The sequence below is a fragment of the Onychomys torridus genome, chromosome 8 (assembly GCF_903995425.1).
Source record: "Onychomys torridus chromosome 8, mOncTor1.1, whole genome shotgun sequence".
NCBI classification, from domain to species: domain Eukaryota; kingdom Metazoa; phylum Chordata; class Mammalia; order Rodentia; family Cricetidae; genus Onychomys; species Onychomys torridus.
Genome location: NC_050450.1, coordinates 68,925,718 through 68,946,928, shown reverse-complemented (window position 1 = coordinate 68,946,928; position 21,211 = coordinate 68,925,718). Strand labels below are relative to the sequence as shown.

Below are 21,211 nucleotides of genomic sequence, written 5' to 3'. Positions count from 1 at the left end.
ACGTGGCCACTGCCCCAAGAAGGGGAGGAGTTCCAGTCTACAGACAACAAAAGATGCCAGTTCCTCCCCGAGCTGTGGGAAGGACCAGGTGCCTTCTCTACTGAAGGAAGACTAGTGAGAAGCTGAGTAAAGAAAGGACACCAAGGAGCTGGTGACCCCCTCAATCTCACGCTCGTAAATGACACCAAGTTTACTGTCTGAAGACGGTGACTCAGAGAAGTCCTGGGCTTGGGGACACCAGACTCAAGAGAAAGGCACAGTACTGAATCCAAGGGTATTAAATGAAAGAGTAGATAGGGAAGAGTGAGACACGTGCCTTCCCTATCTCTCCCTCACTCAGGGAGACCTAGTAGCAAAGAGAAAAGTGCTTTGCCATATTTACATTCCAGAGTCCCTCACAAAGGGCTAGTCCCCAGCCCCTGTAGGGAAGTCCACCCTCCATAAAGCTCATGAACAGAGCTTCCAATTGGGCTGTCTTCAGCATAGATAGCCAAGATCCCCACACACCCAAGGAGTGCTTCTGGTACAAAACACTGAGTCCCAGGCAACTGAAAGAAAGGGTTTATAAGTAACAGATGCAGTACAGGAACAGTGAAAAATAACACTGAAAGTCGTGCTGAAGAAAAGTGAGATGTTGTGTACAAAATAGGAACAATGGGCTTTTAATGGAATCTTCTACAAGCAAGGATGAGCTCCTTCTTTCTGAATGACTACAACATCCTTGGAATTGTCATGGCAGTGAGACCCAGCCATGACCAAAGACAAAGATCTCTTGGCTGATAGAGCCTGGCTTCTGGCAGGGAAGAGCCTGAGCAGTGGTCCAGCAAGTCAGTGGTACAGTGTATTGCTAAGTGATGAGAGAAGAGAAGAAATTGAACATGGGAAGAGGGGAGTCAAGAGTACCAGGAGAGGAGAGTGGGGACAAGTTGAACTCTTCAACAGGATAGTGACTGCTGAGCAAATAACACAGAGTAAAAGTGTCACCCATGTGGTGTCTGGGAGATCATACCAGGCAGGGAACAGCTAGCATGAAGGGCCTGGAGTATGGGTCCCTGGACAGTTCAGGGTACAGCAGGGAAACTAGTATGCCTGGGTCAGCCAGGGAGGAGGAGGGCAGGAGGAGATAGGGACAGGCAGGGAGCAGTACCAGGTAGCCATTGGAGGACTGTGACCTTTGTCCTAAGGAACATGGAGAGGCACATCATGAGGCAGAGATATGATGCAATCTGACAAATTTTAAAGGGTCACTGGCTGCTGTGTGGAGATTTGGCACCTAAATAGGTAGGGTATGCACAGTACTGCCCTGGTGCCCTGCTCCTGTGGGATACCCCTGCTTCCCTGCTGGCCTAAAAGGCTGCTGGCCCTTTCCTGTGGCTCTGTTCTTCACATGTTTCCTTCTGCTTACCCAGTGCATGTGCTCTAGTATCTGGCTAGTCCCACTTGGACTTTATATGCACTTCCCTTCTGATGAGCCAGCCTGACTCCATCTTAAAATCAGTAGTCATTTTTGTTACAAGTTCAAAATAAGTTCATTTCTGGGTACTGTAAAACTTGTGTTTAACCATGCCTTGACCCATTTTCTGGAATTTAACATGTTCTGTACACAAATACCCTGACTTCCACCCTCATAAAACATTTTGCCAACTTGCTATGTACCAAAATTCCCTTGGAAGCCCCCTTGTCTTGCAGTTTGGGAGCTATAAAAACCCCATTTCTCCTATTTCAGGGCTGACCTCTAAAATCCCACATTTAGGGAGAAACAGTCACCTGACCAGCTATATTGTACACATATACTAAAGCTTGCTATAAATTTGGCCAATTTGCATGATGGTCTTACTCTCTTTCCATGGGATTAAAACTTCCTGCTGCTTCTTGGTTTGGGGGTTGTTTTCTTTTTTCTTTTTGCTTTATTTTTGAGACAGGATCTCATTTTTAAAATATTAATATGTTTCTTCATTTTTAAGAGAAAGTTTCACTATGTAACCTAGGCTGGATTGAACTCACTGTGTAACCAAGGATGACCTTGATCTCATGATCCTCCTGTAGACTTGAGCTACCCCAACCAGGTTGTTAAAATGCTTTTAACTGGGCATGTGATAGTCTATATCTGTAATTCCAATATTTGGGAGGTAGAATCCTTGGTCGCATAGGAGCTTTGAGACCAGCCTCGCCTACATGAGACTCCATCAAAAGGATAAACAAACAAAAAATGCTTTCAGTGAGGTTTCCTTTGGGTTCCCTTGTTGGTTGAATCTTCTGGGCATGTGCAAATAAGTAATAAGCATTTGATTATGGAATATAACATTTAATCTTCAGCCTTCTAGAGTCTACCATCAAGCAAAGCCCTCTATAGATATAAGCTTCATGTGACACTTGAACAAACCAACAGTAGAGCTGGAGAGGTAGCTCAGCAGTAAAGAACACTCTTGCTCTTGTAGAGGACCCAGGTGTTTACAACCATCTGTCACTCCAGTTCCAGGGGATCTGATACCCTCTTTTAACTTCCAAGGGCACCAAGCATACATGTGGTACACATACTTGCAGGCCAAATGAAGGCTGACACATAAAATGAATAAATCTAATTTTTTTCTAAAATTAAGAAAAAAAGTTTGTGCAGCTTTAAACAGAGATGAAAAATTAAAAATTTTTATACCTTAAACATCATTATCATCATCTTCTTTCTTTCTTTCTTTCTTTCTTTCTTTCTTCTCTTTTTTTTTTTTTTTTTTTTTTTTTTTTTTTGACAAGGTTTCTCTGTGTAACTCCTGCTGGCTTTGTAGACCAGGCTGGCCTCAGACTCACAGAGATCGGCCTGCCTCTGCCTCCTGAGTGCTGGAATTAAAGCCATGTGCCACCATGCTGGCCTATACCTTAATTTTCATCCTGCTAACCCTTGGAGGGAAAATCAGCAGCAACTCCTCCACACAGACACATCAGAGTTCATGGAACAGTCGTCTTAATGAGATGCTGTGTTTGCAAAGCAGAAACAATACACTTTCAAAGTAAATGTCATACTATAATTATAAAGAAAAATGCATGAGCCACTTTCTTCGCCAAGGAGTCCTAAAGAATATGCCCTCAACTCTGAAGCCACACGGGTACAACTTCATATTATAAACTAGCAGAAGTGTCATACAGAAAAAAAGAAAAATTGGACCCAATTGGAAAAAGGGTACCAAAAAAAAAACATCAATATATTCTTCAAAGAGAAAAAGGGAGCATGGAGAAGTACGAGGCGGGGTGGGTCTGAAAAGTCAGAGCTGCTTTGAAGGTGTCAGCATTCCCTGTTAAAGGAGAATGTTAAAGGAGAATTCTCTGTTAGAGGAGAACCCTCTGCTGAGAGCCTTTCTTCCACCCAAAAGACTCCTTCCCCAGCAGGAAGAGTCAGCAGGACTTTCTGTGGTCCCTGCCTCTGGTCTACCCAGAAGAGGGCGAGAAATGGGGAAGCAGCTATTAGCAGTTACTGTTACACCTGAACCAAGAAATGTTCTCAAGATACGGAAAATGAATATCAAGCCACAAGGCACATAGTTCCAGACTTAGTGAAGTGATTATTTCTGAGAATTAACTAAAGACGATACCAACAATGACCCAAAACCAAGACTCCCTTCCTGTCTCACCTGGGTAGCTAGAAGACTGGGTACAGGAGGCAAACCATGGGTTCAATGCATCTTGTAGATGGAAGCATGGAGTAACACCCAGTAGAGCACTATCTGAGTGTGAACAAATGAATGGCTTACATTCCTTAATGAGTTTCCAGTTCACATTGACATGTGACAGAAACAAACACGTCTGCCTTTACAGAAAAAAAAAAAATGTCCTGCAGCCTGCCAGTGACAGAATAGACTTTGAAACTGTCTAGCAACTGTGCTTAGCAAGCTCTGACCATGGCCAAGCACTGTTTCCCTTTTTCCATGTCTCTACTCACCCTCACAGCACTGAGGTAACACCCTCACCATCCCATCTTCAGGTAAGAAGTCTGCAGTGCAGAGAGGTGGAGGGACTTGCCATGCCTGCTCAGCTGTTGTGAGGGCACCAGGCTTCAGACAGGGGCAGTCTGTACCCAGAGTGCCCTGTCAGGTCTCTGCCCCTGCACCCCGAGAAGCAGACATTTTAAGCAACTGCTTTGTACTTCCAAGGATAGTAAAGAGACTAGAAGCCCAGCAGCCATGTGGAAACAGCTGCAGAGAAGGAAGCCAAGACAGAAAGCTAGAAGCTCAAGCTGAGCTCAGTGAGCCAGTACGGAAGAGTGGTCTGTAAAGGCTCGGGGCAGGGGCTGTGCAACAGCCAGAGGAGCATAAGGTCACCGGGAACACTGGAAGAAAAAGGCTGTGGAGGAGCCTGCCCTCTGAAAAGTGTCGCTGGTCACTTGACAGACCTAGGACAGCACTTGGTAAAAGTTAGCATAAGGTATACTAAAAAGTTAAGCCAGAGGTTTTAGAAATTTTGCTTGTAGTTCCAAAGTATGGCTAAAAGCACATTTATAAGGTAATGGGAAAAGAGCCATTAGTCCTTGTCCAATGATAAGGCCATTTCCTATGTCATACACAATATAATGCAATACATGTGTGTGTGTGGATTATTCTGTGTATGGTGTATCTTAAAAAACAACCAACCCCTGAAAGTGACTTGACGGCTTTCAAAAGGACAGAAGTGAGAGGGGTGAATGTCCAGTTTGCACTATCGGAGCAGAACATGTGTCTGTTATCTGCAGATACAGCAGTGGGTCCCAGAAGAGACAGCTGAAATAGTTTGTGAAGAATGAGCATGCAGGGTGGAGAAGTACAGGCAGGTCTTTTACTGTAAGCATTTTTATACCTTTTTTTTTTTTTTTTTTTAACAACCCAAACCCTAGATAAACCAACAACACAAATGAACTTAAAGACTCTCCTTAAAAAGCACTCCCAGGATGTTTTTCTAAAGAATCTAGCCAAAAAGCTTTATAAAATACTTCTTGGAAATTAAAAGATTGACTTTGTATGTGGAATGGGCACCAGAAAAATCTCAATTTCTCCCCTCTGAAAAGCAAAGCCACAAACAGTATGAAACTTTAAAAATATGTTTTGTCTGAGAAATTGAATCACACACTTCCACCCTCTAATTGTGTTCCTTTGGTTTCTCAAGATACCAAAGAAGGGGCCTTTATTTTAGCACTTGGGTGGGGGCGTAGCACAGCCATCTGTACAGCACATTCGGCTACAGGAAGGAGCCGCTGAGACTTAAAAGGCTGCTGCGCCAGTGCCACGTGAGAGAACGAGAGGGTTTTCATCGCCTCATTGTCTTCCAGTACTGGCGGTACGTGAACCCTAGATTGCCATCACATTGCTCACACACCATGTTTCCCTCATGTGTTGCGTCTTTCTTAACCCATCGGGCTCCCTTGAGAACCCCTCCCATGTGGTGTGCAAACAAATCTGTGCGCACACACCGCCGCAGACTGCAGAGGGAGAACACGACCAGCATATGGAGGACACTCAGAGTCTGCCGGAAGACAGGCTCAACACAACTGAAGAAAGGAGCCAGTGCAGGCGTGTCTTAGGAGAATTTGGGGAGCGGAGATGGGGATTCAAGAGGAATTCCAGGAAACCTGAGAGAGAGACTGGAGAACCCACACTGTAGGCTTTGAATTCTGGCTTGAAACCATTGTCCCTCTGAGGTCAGGGGCAAGGAGAGAAATAAGGACAGGACGGGGTGGTTAAGGCACAGCAGTAAATGGAGTCGCGAGGGAGACCTGGGGGCAGCAGCATTTAGCAGGAAAAGTGGTTAGTCATCTGAGGTCACAAAGACTCCACAGCAGAAAAGAACAGAAAAGGGAAACAGTAGGGAAGAAAGCGAATTTGGTGGTTGAGAGAATGTATAGGAAAAGGGCCTTGTTCAGTCAAAGATTACATCAAATTCATCTTTGCTCAAGAGATTGCAAAATAGGAGTATATGGATACAGGATCTTGAAAAAAAATAAGTATCTCTGATTTGATGCTTGGACAAATTTGACATTTATATATTGTCTGATTAATTTCTGAGTTGCTGAAACACACAAGAAAACTTCATATAATACTGATGATCTCTTTGGCCCTTCATATGATATTGACCCCCCCCCCCGAATATATTAAATTCTCAGGACTTTATCTCGTGCCTACAGAGAGTGAGAGCGTAGGCTTTGTGTAAATCTGCTTGCAAACCCAAAGTAGCATTCCACTTACCACCGGTGTGTGTGAAACTCCATTTCCTAAAGCACTGTAGATGCTTATGGCATTTGGCTCTGACTCATCTTACTTGACTTCAGCTTTCCTAAAATATTTATCTATCTACAGATACTTGCATTTTGGTTTTCTTCATTTCGTGACAATAAAGTTAAAACCACTTTAAATACCACACACTTACTTCTCCGTAGAATTATGAGTGGCTAGTGAAGGGTTGTAGGGGTAGTGAAGGGGGGGGGGGGGAGCATGGTTCCCAGCGCCATCTATTGGCGGAAAGTGGAATCAACAGACTTGGATTATTTCACCAACCAGGTTGCCAGCTGAGCTGGTTAAGCAGAGGAACCAACCATCTGTAAGGCCAAAGTCACCTATTACTCAGTCAGCCAGCAACATTTTTGGTTTTCTTTCTCTGTCATGAAGGTGTGGCGTGGCACCCTGGCCCGAATGCGGTACAAGAGGACCAAGGCCGCTCTGACAATAATCAGGTACTACCGGCGCTATAAAGTGAAATCGTACATCCACGAGGTGGCCAGACGCTTCCACGGTGTCAAGAACATGAAAGACTACGGGAAGCATGTGAAGTGGCCAACCCCACCAAAAGTCCTGCGCCGTTTTGAGGAGGCTCTGCAGTCGATTTTTAATAGGTAATAATTTGGCAAGTACCACATTCCATACAGTGGCCCACTGCCAAATCCTAGGCCGTCTTATTGGCTCAGTTCTTTGCTGTTGTGACATTTACCCCTCTATCTTGTGTTTGATTGGTTTTGTTTTCAAAGGGCATCTGCTTACCTCTCAAAGTAATGGGACTGTCACCTTAATTTTCCTGTAGCACTGGACAGCAACATGCCACAACCCCTGGATCTAAGCCACATTTAAGATAAACTACCAGCATGCTGTCCTTCACTTCCTGTCATTAGCAAAACAACATAAATAACTTTCTTAAAATCAACACACATACTTCAAACCAGCAAGCCACATTGATCCCATCAGAGCAGCAGCTCAGTCCAACTGTGCCTTAGACTCAGGAGTCCCCGAGTCCCAGGCCCACCAGAGACTGTTTGATGGAGCTGAGCATGGGCCCAGGTCTTTAACAGCTTCCAGTGGCTTTAGAGTGCAGCCAAGGGAGAAAACAACTATTTTAGGCCACACTTTTTAAAAATAAATACCCATGGAAAATTTGGACCTGCCCAACTGATTTTTTATGACCTGCCCTGAACCTGAGCTCGACTTTGCTGAAGTCCTTTCTCCTCAATTTTTTTAGCTTATTTGTTGGCAGCATGCATGCAGCAGAGACAGTTACCCCACAGTATCTTCAGAGAATTGTCCAGGCCCCCACAGACTCTAGATTTTCAGACTCCTGACATAGAATGCTGTGGTACTGTCTTTCTTTTTTTTTCCTTTTTTTCTTTGTTTTGTCTTTGAGATAGGCTCTCTCTATTATGTAATTTTGACTGTCCTGGAACTTCCCTTATAGACCAGCCTGACTTGAAACTCACAGAGATTCACCTGCTTCTGCCTCCCAGGTGTGGGGATTAAAGGCATGTGTGCCACCACACCTATCCATGTTGGAGTGCTTTAGTAGAACCTGTATCCTTTAAACTCTATCTGGATTACTTCTAATACATAATACAACATAAATATTCTGTATGTGGTTGTTATTGCTGTATTGTTTAAGGAGTAATCAGAAAGAAAACCTCTAGATGTGTTCAACAGAGTTACAACCATTATTGACCTCACTATGCTAGCCATCTGAGGCCAGTTGAACCCAAGGATGCAGATCCCATAGATATGAAGTATGGATGATATCTAGTGCTGTCTTAACTATAATCATCTGGTGACATTAACCAAACTAACAGATCCCAAATGTAGTCATTTGATATAATTTCTTTTAAAAAGCACTATTTGATATTCTGAATGTAGAAGAACTACCTTTAATTGTATGCTAAATCAGACTTTAGTCTTCATTAGAGTTGACTCTCTATTAATAGAGTGTACCCAAAGATAGAGAAGTCACATGACAGGAAACTCATGAATATGTATCTCATTTGCACTTTATAAAAACCATACGATGCAGACCTGTTGGTGCAGGCCCACAGCCGTCACTGCTTAGGAGGTTGGAGTGGGAGGATCTCAAGTTCTTGGGGAACTTAGACCTTGCCTCAAAAGGTAAAAAGAGAGCTGGGGACATGGCTAGGTGGCAAAGTACCTGCTTAGCATGCACAAGGCCTAGATTCAGTAATTTAGTCCCCAGTGCCACAAAGGGAAGGGGACAGCAATAAAAGGACAGAAAATATAAGCTAAGGGAAAGCAGAGAAAACAACCTGTCAGATACAGCACTGACAGTAGTAACTTTCAGTCTTGACAAATTTCTTCATGGCAGAGAAAATTTTTAGTAACACTATCTACTGCCTGGATGTTCAACATATTTTAAAAGTACTTAAGCAGTTTTTAAATTCATACTCATTGTTTCTAAGTGAGAAATATGCTATATATAAAGTTGAGATCCACCATACTATTCACTCCTAGTTTTCTTCTTCTGAGATAACCACTCTAGAAATATTAATACCCTTCTAAATTTTTGCCTGTGCATTTTGGACTGCAATGCACGTGTGTGTGTGTGTGTGTGTGCACACGCACACACACGCGCACACACACACACACACGCGCACACACACACACACACGCGCGCACGCACACACACACACACACACACACACACACACACGCACACACAAAGGCAGCACCCTAGAGGGATAAGGAATCCAAACCCCAGAACCCAGTTCATATTTTGGCTCTCTTTGGACTGGCTGTGTAACTTTGAAATAATTAGTTAATGGTGTGTGTGTGTGTGTGTGTGTGTGTGTGTGTGTGTGTGTGTGTGTGTGTGTGTATGAGAGAGAGAGAGAGAGAGAGAGAGAGAGAGAGAGAGAGAGAGAGAGAGAATACCTCACATATCTCAGGCTAGCCTTTAACTTGCTATATTGCCAAGGCTGACCTTTAACATCTGATCTTCCTACCTTCCACTCCCAAGTGCTGGGATTACAGGTATGCATCATGATTTATGTGTTACAGCCATCAACTGCCAGTAGCTCCTTAACTAGGGGTAGGACCTCATGAGCCTCTCCCTCATCCGTAATGGAATTTTGACTGGCTTGATCCTGTGCAGGTCTGAGTTCATAAATCCAATGGCCCTGTCACATCCAGAAAACATCTTACAACACTCCTCCTCATCCTTCAGCTCCTACGTTCTTTCAACCCCTTCTTCCATAGTGTTCCCTGAGCCTTGTGGGGAGGAAGTAATAGAGACGTCCCATTTAGGGCTGAGCATTGAATGTCACTTATTTTCATACCTTGACCAGTTATAAATACCTGCACTAGCCACTACCCACTGCAAAAAAGAGACTTCTCTGACTGAAATTGGAAGCAACACAAACCTATGAGTATAAACATACATTAGCAAGCAATTTGACAACAAGACCATTTAGAAAAACAACAATAGTCAATTCCCCTCTGGGGCCTATAATCTCCCCAGCCTTGGGCTTTTGACCAAGTTTACAGTGGTAGTCAAATTCTCCCCTGCAGAGAATGCCTCAAATCTAAACAGAAAGTGGTTGGTTGCCTCCATCATAGTCCTGCCGCTTTGGATTAGTGGGCACATCTTGCCTGGCAGGTTAGTATTGTGGCATGGAGGTTCCCACACTGGGTGAGACCATTGATGTCTTCTCTCCCCAGTGGCCTGCATAGCACCTTCCAGTACAATGAAAGCTAGCCGTCAGGGAGGAAGTTTCCCAGTCAGTCCCAAGTTCATGTCTCTGTGTCCTACAACCAGTGTGTGTGGTCTCTTCCGCAGTAGGGTCACCAACTACTTATAGTGGACAACCTGGAGAAGCAGCAATAGCCTGTGTCTTTGGTGGGGGAGGGCTGGAACCCTCCTGACTGACAACTCATAGGGAGGTATCCCATCCCTGGCGCTGAAATTTTCACTTACTAATGCATGTCCTCTATGAGTAGCTTTTCTATACCTACAGAGTACTTTCATTCACACTCCCTTTTTGTTGTGTTTTTTAAATTATCTTACAAAGTAGTGCATTTCCATTACTCTTTTTTATGCACCCTTAGTTTTTCTTTGCTCAGTCCATTCTCCCATCCCCCATCTAAACCTTCTACCCCAGTATGCCCCTCTTCTTTCATGTCCCATGTATTCTCCTACATCCTTCTCCCTATTAGAGCCTCCCCCACCATAGTCTTCTCTGGCTTCCTGACCTCTACAGACATGCCATGTTAAATATATAAAATCTAAGAATTTGAAGTTAGGGGCTGGAGAGATGGCTCAGAGGTTAAGAGCACGGGCTGCTCTTCCAGAGGTCCTGAGTTCAATTCCCAGCCATCACATGGTGGCTCACAACCATCTGTAATGAGACCTGGTGCCCTCTTATGGCCTGCAGGGATACATGCAGACAGAACACTTTATACATAATAAATAAATAAATCTTTAAAAAAAAAAAAAAAAAGAATTTGAAGTTAGGATCCAGATATGAAAAAGAACATGGGCCAGGTGGTGGTGGTGGTGCACGCCTTTAATCCCAGCACTTGGGAGGCAGAGACAGGTGGATCTCCGTGAGTTGGAGGCCAGCCTGGGCTATAGAGTGAGATCCAGGAAAGATGCAAAGCTATACAGAGAAACCCTGTCTCAAAAAATAAATAAATAAAAATTAAAAATTTAAAAAAATGAAAAATAAAAGCACATGGACATTTGCCTTTCTGAGTAATATTTTTCCAGTTCCATCCATTTTCCTGCAGATTTCATAATTTCATTTTTTGTTATAGTTGAATAAAATTCTGGTTTGTGTGTGTGAGTGTGTGTTTGTGTGTATGTGTGTACATACCACATCTTCTGTATCCATGAGTTGTTGGGCATCTAAGTAGATTCCATTTCCTGGCTGTTGTAAGCATTGAACATGGATATGCAAGTATCTCTGTAGTCAGATGTGGAGTCCTTTGGGTGTATGCCCAGGAGTGATACAGCTAGTTCATCTGGTAGTTCTATTTTGGAAAACTTCCACACTGATTTCCATAGTAGCTGCACCAATTTATACCCCTGTTTAATATTTGTGATGACTGCAAATGATAGTGATTAATTTCATATTGTAGGCTGGCCTGAGCAGGCCTCTTTTTAGACTTGGTGTTATTTTAAGTCTAGAACTGATTAATTTGTATAAAATTACATTTGCTCACCTAGCAAATATTTACCAAACACCTGGTGTTTTGCGGGCACTAACCAGGCTTCCAGGGATACAGTGACACTTGGGAAGAATGGCAACGACAGTCCCAGCCTCGTTCTCCCCCCTCTCCCCACCCCCACCTCTGAATGAATCTTGCCATTTGTATTCATGTAGTCAGGCAAACTTTTTCTGTAAAGGGCCTTGAGTATTTTAGGCTATGCAGTCTACATATGGTCTCTCACATAGTCTTTGTTTTGTTAAACATGTAAAAATGTAAAGACTTCTCTTAGCTTACAGGCAGTATAAAAACAGCCCTTGAGCCAGATTTGAAACAAGCTGTAGTTTATGAACCGTGATCTTGAATGTTTGGTTCTGTGGGGTTCTGTGAGATGTGTGCTAAGGGATTCCAGTGGGTTTATTTCTGTCTTTCTGGAATCTCCATGTGTGTTCATTGTGTTACTTTGTTTTCTTTGCTTTTTTTATTTGTTTGTCTTGTTTTGTTTTGAGACAGGGTCTCATATAACCTGAAGTAACCTTAAATTGCATTATGTAGACAAGATTGACCTTGATCATCTGATCCCCTTGCCTCTGCCTCCTAAAAGTACTGAACTGTGGGCATGTACCATCATGCCTGGTTCTTTCGAATTGTGTTCGGATCTTCCTTTCCTCACAGTAACTTTTTGTGGTTAAGCCTGCGTGATGTCCAGTTTTGTCCTTTTCCTGTCACTGAGGCAGCTGGTCTTTATGGCTGCCTACCTGAAGTTATGTATTGTGGCTTGTGACCACAATAATGACCAGAATAATAAGCCATGTGGCTTTCACCATGGCTGAACAGGTCAGAAGCCTGAAGCCCAACTGTGCTTCTGTGTTGAGGGTCTCTAGTCAGATGTGAGCCTTGTCTTGGGCCACTGTGGGAACTAAAGCAGACAAGGAACTCAAGCCAGGTACATGGTAGGAAAGAGCAGCAGTCAGATTAAAGTCTCTCCTATTAGCAGTGTCATGGAGCTCCAGGGCCCACTGGGGCAGTTGTTAAACAGATCACTTCGTGCTGTAGGGCCTGCCTGTCACCATTGTCCTGACTTTGACCACTGTCACTCTTGTAGCCTCTGGGCAAAGACTCAGAGCAGTCTGTCTCATACAGCACTGGGAGGCCATGAAAAGCTGGGGGGGGGGGGGGGTCTCACTGAAGGGCTGAGCCTTTATGTTTGTTTAGTATTTTATAATCTACCATGGCTGACCCCACAAGCCATGACCTCACTACAGCCATCACCTCCTGCCTTTGCTCCGAGCCCTGCCACTCAGGTCTCAAGATCTTTTGCGCCTTACCATAAAACCTGTCCATGAGAGCTCATCTCCCTGTATTGAGCATAGTGGTCTACACTGACCTGTACCTGCTTCATGTCTGCTAGAAAGTCTTTATAGCCAATGTGTTGACATCCCCTGTTCTCATAGCTCTATAGGTTTTCTCTTATTCTTTCATTAGTTGGCTATTTCAGTGTAAAGTTTTTATTCTAGTTGAAGCTTATGCTAGTGTTCCATGGGAACATAGTTTAGGAATCATTGACCTTGACTATTCATTCAATTAAAGACAGTTCATTGTGCTTTTAGACAACAGGCTTGTCACATGAGACAAAATTGCTGCTAAGAGCATAGAATTCCTTCTGTTGTTCTTCTCAATCAGGAATATTCTTGGTTTATGTTTACAGATGCTTGATGCCAAAAACAAATAAAAACACTTGGAGTCATCCTTAAACCTCCTCTTTCCAAACAGTCTAATCCATCCACAAATACCGTTGGCCCTCCATGAAAATGCATCTAGATCAACCACTTATCTTTACCTCCCACACCACCTCCCTGACCTGAGTCACATCCCTCTGGTGTGTGTTCTATCAAAGCAGCCTCCTAACAGATCTTCCTGACCCTAGCCTACAGCAATGACAGTGACCCCGTTAAAGCATGAGTCAGGTCATCCAGTCTCTGTGCAGAACCTTGCAGGGCTGTCTCACCTCATGAAGAGGAGAGACCAGAGTCTTGATGATGCCCTCGTGGCTCTGTGGACTCACTCAGCCCTAGCTCTCACTCTGACCTTTTCTCTTCATTTCCCTACCCATGCTGTTTCATCTTCTCAGGATCCCATGTTGCCCCATAACTCACTGACCAATCCCTGTCTCAGAGCCCTTGTACTACTGTGGTCCCTTCTGGGTATGCACCTGCTCAACTGTCCATATATCTGGCATCTTCCTGTATGGCTTTATTCACTATCCTTGCCACCCATGTGAACACCACCCTACCCATGCCTTCCTTCCAAGGCCCTCTGCCTTCTTGTTGTTTCCTGCCATAGCAGGTATCCAGTCCCCATCACACATCCGTGTGTATTTTCTTTTTTATTCTCTGTTACTTCTAAAAGCACCTAGAAGAAAGTTTCTTGGACTGGTTTGCTTTTAGCAGTGCTTCCCCTACATAGAACAGGACCTGGACTTTCATGGTGCTAGGACATTGTTGGATGAATAATGAATCCATGTTCCTGTGACCTAATGGTTAACACAGGTTGAGTGTCCCATATTGAAAATACTTGGGACCAGAAGTGTGATCTCAGACTGTTCAGACATTCAATTTTACACAGATCTTGTTGGTTGAGTGGTACTGGAAGGTCTGGACTTCAAGATATTTAGGATGTCTGCTTGCTTTGTGCCCAATAAGTATTGTAAAAGCCGGAAGCCACTGAGATCTAGTCACTTCAGAGCACACAGACAATAAGGTTGTTGCAAAATTTCTATCTATAGAAAACTATGTTTTACCAACTTCTGTATATATTTTGTAATCATTTTACCTTTTTAGCATAATATACAGTTATTTCATTCTACTTAATAGCAGCTTGAAATCCTTTGGGGAGTAAACGAGTATCTAAGGCCTATACATTTTATTTATTTGCCTGTAGATGGAGAGCATCCCAACTCATCAAGACCATACCTGCTTCAGACCTTCCCCAGGTCAGGGCAAAGGTTGCAGCCATGGAAATGTTGAAAGGTCAAAGGGCAGACCTTGGGCTGCAGAGGGCCTGGGAAGGCAACTATCTTGCTTCGGTAAGTCCAGGTGAACGGTGTGAATTTGTGCAGTTCTGCAAAGAATGTTTTCCTAAGAAGTTACAGAAAGGAGGCTGGATGTTTGAGGCCTGGGTTCCAGCCTCAGCACTGTAAAGCAAAGTTAATATCTTACAGAGAGATGTTTTAAGAAACTAAGTAATTTCTCTGAGAGGTACTAAATTAAAAGGTTTTGTTGCTTTTAAATGTACAGTACTTGATACATCGTCTACTTTGAGGAGGGTTATATCCACATTTATTAGCATACTCTATAACCTGGCCCTTGACCACTTCAACCTTCCCTTCAATTATTCAGCAGCCATTTTTGTTAAGACGGGGTCTCTCTACAAAGCTCTGACTGTCCTGTAATTTACTATGTAGACCAGTTTGGCCTCAGACTCACAGAGATCCACCTGTCTCTGCTTCCTGGGTGCTGGGATTAAAGGCATGCACTATAACACCCGGCTTCAGCAGCCATATTTTTTTATTCTATGTGTCTTTCACATCATGTATCTTGATCCCATTCATTCCCCATTCATTCCCATCTGCCACCCCACCGCTGCACACACACACCCCAAAATAAAACAAAATCCAAGAGAAAAAAGGAAGAAAGATAAAATGGAAAAAATTAAAAGTCTCATCTTAGAAGCTTCAGAACAACCCAGTAAGTCATGCCATATACCCCTTTGTCCATACATCTCTACTTGCAGTTGTTCATTGCAAAGAGTCATTGGCCTAGTTCAAAGCCCCTGGTCTCTACTACGTGATCAGTGCTGGACCCCCACTAGGACTCTTCCTGAATGTCCTCCTGCTGCCCTGTTAGGGAAGTCCAAAAGCTTTGAGTCAGTGGGTCAGGTCCCTTCACGTGCTCCAGCAGATCATAGATGGGTGGATGTCATAACTCTGGGTCTGGGCCTGGGCAGCTGTAGGGCTGGTCTGCCAGATGTGAAATGGGGACAGCTCTCCTGTGCTTACAACTTTGGGGCTGACTCACCCACACCTCTGCCAACAGGGTTGGCTCTATTGTGTTGTCCAACAAAGGTACAGGGCCTGCTCTCCCTAGTGCTCAGCAACCATTTTTAATTACATCCTTTGTATTATTCCCAAAGCTCCATTTCATCTTCTCTCTTGTTGCCTAATTTAAAGTTTTTAATGGGACCCTTGATATGGTAATACTTTTATTAGTCTAACATCTGAGTGAGAGATAAAAGGTATGCTATAAAACTGTATATGTATAGTTCTAACGCAATATACTGAGCAGATGCCTTAGCACCTACAGTCTAAGAATTCTCCTGTTGTTCTTTTGTTCTTTCAGAAGCCAGATACACCCCAGACCTCAGGCACTTTCATGCCAGTTGCTAATGAACTGAAACGCAAGGACAAATATATGAACGTCCTCTTTTCCTGTCATGTCCGAAAGGTAAGACACTCTTGAAACAGTCTATCTTGGAGGAGAAGACTGACTGAAAAAACCCCACATGTGTGGGCCACAGTGAAAACGAGGAGTCCCATGCAGCTGGGTGCAGCACCAGTGAGCTTTGTCAACCTGTGCTGAGGATATGTTGGAAAGGCTAACATGACAATTTTAGAGTTAGGCTAATGAAGCCTTCCTGAGGGAAAGGAGTCATCTTGAATAACTACTTTTTTTTCCATTTGATTTTGGTCCTATGTAGCCAAGGCTAGCCTCAGAATCACTATGTAGCCAAGGGTAAGCTTGAACTCCTTCCTAATTGCCTCTCCAGTGCTGTCTTCAGATGTGTGCCACCATGCCCAGCTTGATCAGCATTTCTTTTTTTAAACAGGTTGTGTGCTATCTTGAGGCCAGGGATTTGTATTTACTCCAAGTGTATCCTTCACAACCTGCCCTTTTTTGAGTCGGTGTTTACTCCTTTTACACAGGTGTGTCACTGCTGCTTTAAACACTAGATTTGGAGGGGCTGAGGAGAAGGCCAGCAGTCGAAGTACTTGCTGCTCTTCCAGAGAACCTGAGTTTGGTTCCTAGCCCCTGTGTCACTCAGCATCCCCCATAATTCCAGCCTCAGGGTCACATGACACCACTGGCCTCCATGGGCACCTGCACTTAGACACATACCATACACAGACACACATGCAGACACATACTTATTTAAAATGAGAGAGAGAGAGAAGAAATTAGAGTAATTATAAAAGAAGTTTATAACATAATCCCAGTACAGTTCTGTATATTAATGAAATCATGCATTGGCTTAACAAAAGATACTATTGTAAATATGGCACCATATAAAGAAGAAATTTGAAGGTAGCAAAGACCTCAGAACAAACATTTTGTTTCAAATCTTAAGAAAAATATTTAGTTCCAGTATATGATTCAGATCAGAGTAATGAAATGTGGTTTTCCAGCCCTAAGTTTGGCACTTTGAAATATTGATAGTAAGGACTGTTTGCAGAGATTTAGGGGAACACTGTTGCCTAGAGTATAAGATCATTTTGAGTAGGCAATCCGGCATAGCTATCAAAATTTTAAACGTCCATACTTGCTTACTCCAAAACTCCACATCTCAGATTTACCTTAAAATGTATTTCTATAGCTGTACATATGAGTTTGTAGTGGTAAGTTAATTCAGTAAACTGTGAATGTACACAATAGACTATAGTGTAGCTGTTTTAAATGAATAGAGAAAGGATACACATGGGAAGAGAAAGGGCAAGAAGTATCAAATGATAGTTTTTAAGACAGTGAATATCAGCAAGGAAAAGACAGAGATCCCTGAAATACAAGAAAAAGCGAGATGAACTGGGGTATGGCAGTGGTGGAGGACTACCCCAGCATGTGCAAGGCTACATTCCATCCCTCACACCCAAGAAACGAGGGGGAGTGAAGACAATGGCCCCATTAGACAGTGTCTCAGGGCCTTCCAATCCATGGGTGAGCAGAGGAGCCATGACACAGCTGAATGGATTCCCTAATTGAAAAGACAGCTGGGAGCTGGGAAGGACTGAAGCAGACCTCCAGAGGGACGTAGAGTGGGGAGCAGAGTAGAAAAGAGAATGCTGCGTGGAAAGGATTCCTGAGATCTTTAGACAGTCTGGTGTAAACATCAGGTACAGGACATGTACAAAAGGAAACCACTTTTGGTTGGCAAGGACCACCCCCCATGCTACTCCCACCCGAGGAGAGGTCACAGTGCTGGTGCTCAGTTAGGTCGCACAAACTGGAGAGACCTCAGGAGCATCAGGCAGAGCCCTGACAAGGCTCGACAGCAGGCGGGACAAGCCCTGCTTGTCCTCTAGAAGAAACCTGAAAATCACTTCTAGAAAGGATCAAAGGTCTCTAAGTGGCCTATTAGCACACAAGAAAAAGTTCAAAACATTTATAGAAATATCCAGCATCCAAAGGTAAAAGTCAGAATGCATGACATCCGTCAACAAGCTTACAGACAAGACCTTGAATTGATAAAGATATGAAAATTCAGTCATCCAAAAAGACACAGACAAGAGCATTGAGGCAATTATTAACATTTTATTTTATATATTCAGAAAGCTAGAGGGAAGATCGGACATGTTTAATGAATACCTTGAATGGCTGACAGTTGAACTTATAAACATAAAAAATATGAGAGAAAAATGCAGTCAATAGGATTAACAGTAGATTAGACCTTAAAGAAGAAAGATTAGTGGGTTTGGACTGAAATGACTGAGCTGGGAAAGGTGTTTGCTGCCCAATCCTGGTGTCCTGTGAGTTCAATCCCTGAAATTCAAGTAAGGTGAAAGGAGATAAAGGACTCCACAAAGATGTCTCCCAACCTCGCACGTGTGCACCTCTGGCACATGCACACACAACAAAAATAAATTGTTTAAAAGAAAACTTAGTGAATTTGAAGAGATATCAACAAAACTCCCCACACTGAACACACACAAAACAACAAAACACAACCCAAATAAAGCCTTAAGAAAAATCATGTGCCAGGTGGTGGTGGCACACGCCTTTAATCCTAGCACTCGGGAGGCAGAGCCAGGCAGATCTCTGTGAGTTCAAGGCCAGCCTGGTCTACAGAGTGAGATCCAGGACAGGTTCCAAAACTACACAGAGAAACCCTGTCTTGAAAAACCAAAGAGAAAAAGAGAGGGAGAGAGGGAGGGAGGAGGGGGAGGAAGGAGGTCAGAAGCACTGGAGCAAGAGCAGTTACCCTAGAATTGAATGCCCAGTAAATACATCTTTCAAGAACTGGTGACAGACTTCTCCAGGCACATCTGAGGGTGAATACTGTAGGAAGAGTCAGAAGACATCATTCAGGCAGGAAGGAGAAAAGGAAATGTGTAAGGCTTTATGTTCTACACAGAGTACAGTAGTATCAGTAGAAAATCGAGCATTATAACTGTGTTGTACAATCCTGGCAAAACCAAAAAGTAACAAAACAAGTTGTTGTTAAGGAGTCAAGAAAGGACACAAGGAGCTGGAGAGGTGGCTCGGGGGTTAAAAAGCACTGCTGCGGACCAGGGTTCATTCCCAGCACTCACATGGTGGCTCACAACCGTCAGGAACTCTATTCTGGCCTCCATGGGCACTAGACATATACTTGGTGCGCATACGTACATGCAGATAAAACACACATACGCATAAAATAAATCTTAAAAAAGAAAGACATCAAGGAGAAGAGAGTGTGGAGCGTGTCTAAAAAATGCAGACGGGGGATGGGGAGCAAAGAATAAATGGGACAAATAAATATGTTGAAAGATAATAAATTTAAACCTAACCCCATTGACCATCATATTAAATGGCAATGGTCTAGCCACCACAATTAAAAGAAAATGTTGTACCTTCTTGCCCCATGGAAGCTTTCACCATCTGGGAAGCTCTCCGAGTGTCCAGGGTTCATGGAGGTTCCATTGCGTAGGCAGAGTTGTTTAGATCACTGTTGGCTGGTAATTAGTTTAGTCCCTAGCCCTAGTCTTTCTCCTCTCTCTGAAGGTGGTTGGGGAGGAGAGCTACTGAATGCAAGTTCAGCCTTCTAATCATGCCCTGGTCTTGGCAACCAGCCTCCATGACTCCTATTACAAGGGCTTTGTGAACTCTCTGTATTGGGAGCCAGGGACAACAATACAAGTTGAACATTCAGAATCTCAAATGTTGTGAAATCTGAACATCTTGAGTGCTAGCGGGACATTCAGAATGGTTCAGATTTTGCGGTGTCATGGTCAGTGTTTAAACATTCTAAAGAAAAGTTCAAGTCCAAGTGATTTGAACAACAGGCCAGCAGACTCAGCCTGAAGTAAATGTCATTGAGGAAAATTCACAGTATCATCAACCAGTCTCTACACTCCAGATTCTAGTTCTGAACCCTGGAATTCAGGAACTCTGTTTTGTTAAATAGACCTAGGGCTAATGACACAATCAAGAGAAGACTTGTTATCCAGATGTACACACCAACACAAAAGAGTTTCAGTCATATTTCCTGTTTGTAAATACAACACAGGAATGTACCTGTACTGCCACCTAGGAAGTGAGGTTATACCCACTCTCATTTCTGACATCATGGTATCTGGCAATCAGAACAGTTCAAGAGAGTCAGGTGGTTCTGAGAACCCGGCCATCTGTTTAAAAAAAAAAAAAAGAGCCTGGTGCAGCCAGGCAGTGGTGGCGCTCGCCTTTAATCCCAGCACTTGGGAGGCAGAGGCAGGCAGATCTCTGTGAGTTCGAGGCCAGCCTGGGCTACAGAGCTAGTCCAGGACAGGCTCCAAAGCTACAGAGAAACCCTGACTCGAAAAACCAAAAAAAAAAAGAAAAAAGAAAGAAAGAAAGAAAAGCCTGGTGCAATGAATGTTTCTCATTCCAGGGAGGACAGTTTAATGTCTGACATTTTTGTCCTGATGAGAACACTGAAGAATTCTTATTGACAGTCCTGTATTTCTAAGTTCAACCCAAAACACCCTTCTTGTGCTTGCTCCTCTATAATAATGTCCTCTGTAGAACCTTTCAGTCCAAAGGCAAACCTGATACGCTTCCCAAAAGCCCCCTCTTGGTGCTTTGATGATTTCGAAGCGACTGCTTCCCACTAACGACAGTTATTCTCAAGTGTTCTTTAATGTAAGGTGAGAGACTACTGCAAATAGCTCCTCTCAGCACTTCTGCTTGCTCTGCTCTGACTTGGGAGCAGCTTCATCGTCGACCCCCTGTGGAAACAACTGAACCCATAAACAGCTGCCTTGAAGTGCTGAGGGATTCTTTCCTGGGATGAGGATTTTAACCTTAGGTATAAGAAACAAGGTGAAGTTTTATCTAATTCTGAGTCTGACATCCAGCTTTGCTATTACTTTGAAGAAATAAATAGGAAGTAAAAGTAGTGTTCCCATACTGTAATGATGATAAGCAGGAACTCACCTGTGTATGCTGAAGGTTTTCCTTTCTGTGTCGATAGAGCCACGGTAAGCAGTCTACAGCTTTTTTGCAGTTAGACACGATGTCTTTCACACTTACCTGACCCATGTTTTAAGATGATTTGAGTTGCTGAAACAGAAGGTAAATATTTGTTAGTCTCTGTAGAAACTGCATTTTATTCATATGAAAGAATATTTCTGAACAACTTCAGTACAATTTCTGCTTTCAGGGATTTTTTTTCTTTGTTTTTAGATTAACTCATATATCACCAAAAGAACATGTGGCCTTTTTGTCTCAACTCAAATGATCTTGTAAGATTGTGTAACAGGGTTCTAAAATTATATTATTTTCTAC

General features: G+C 43.3%; 1 protein-coding gene across 2 annotated transcripts in view; it reads left to right on the top strand.

Annotated features, from left to right (window-relative positions):
• Myo1d (myosin ID) overlaps positions 1 to 21,211 on the top strand; it is a 298,063-nt gene that overhangs the window by 173,485 nt on the left and 103,367 nt on the right. For both annotated transcript variants that reach the window (XM_036194795.1, XM_036194793.1), the window contains 3 exons: positions 6,621 to 6,844; positions 14,361 to 14,505; positions 15,818 to 15,922. In XM_036194795.1, coding sequence (XP_036050688.1) covers positions 6,621 to 6,844; positions 14,361 to 14,505; positions 15,818 to 15,922 — 474 coding nt within the window. The remainder of the gene's footprint in view (positions 1 to 6,620; positions 6,845 to 14,360; positions 14,506 to 15,817; positions 15,923 to 21,211) is intronic.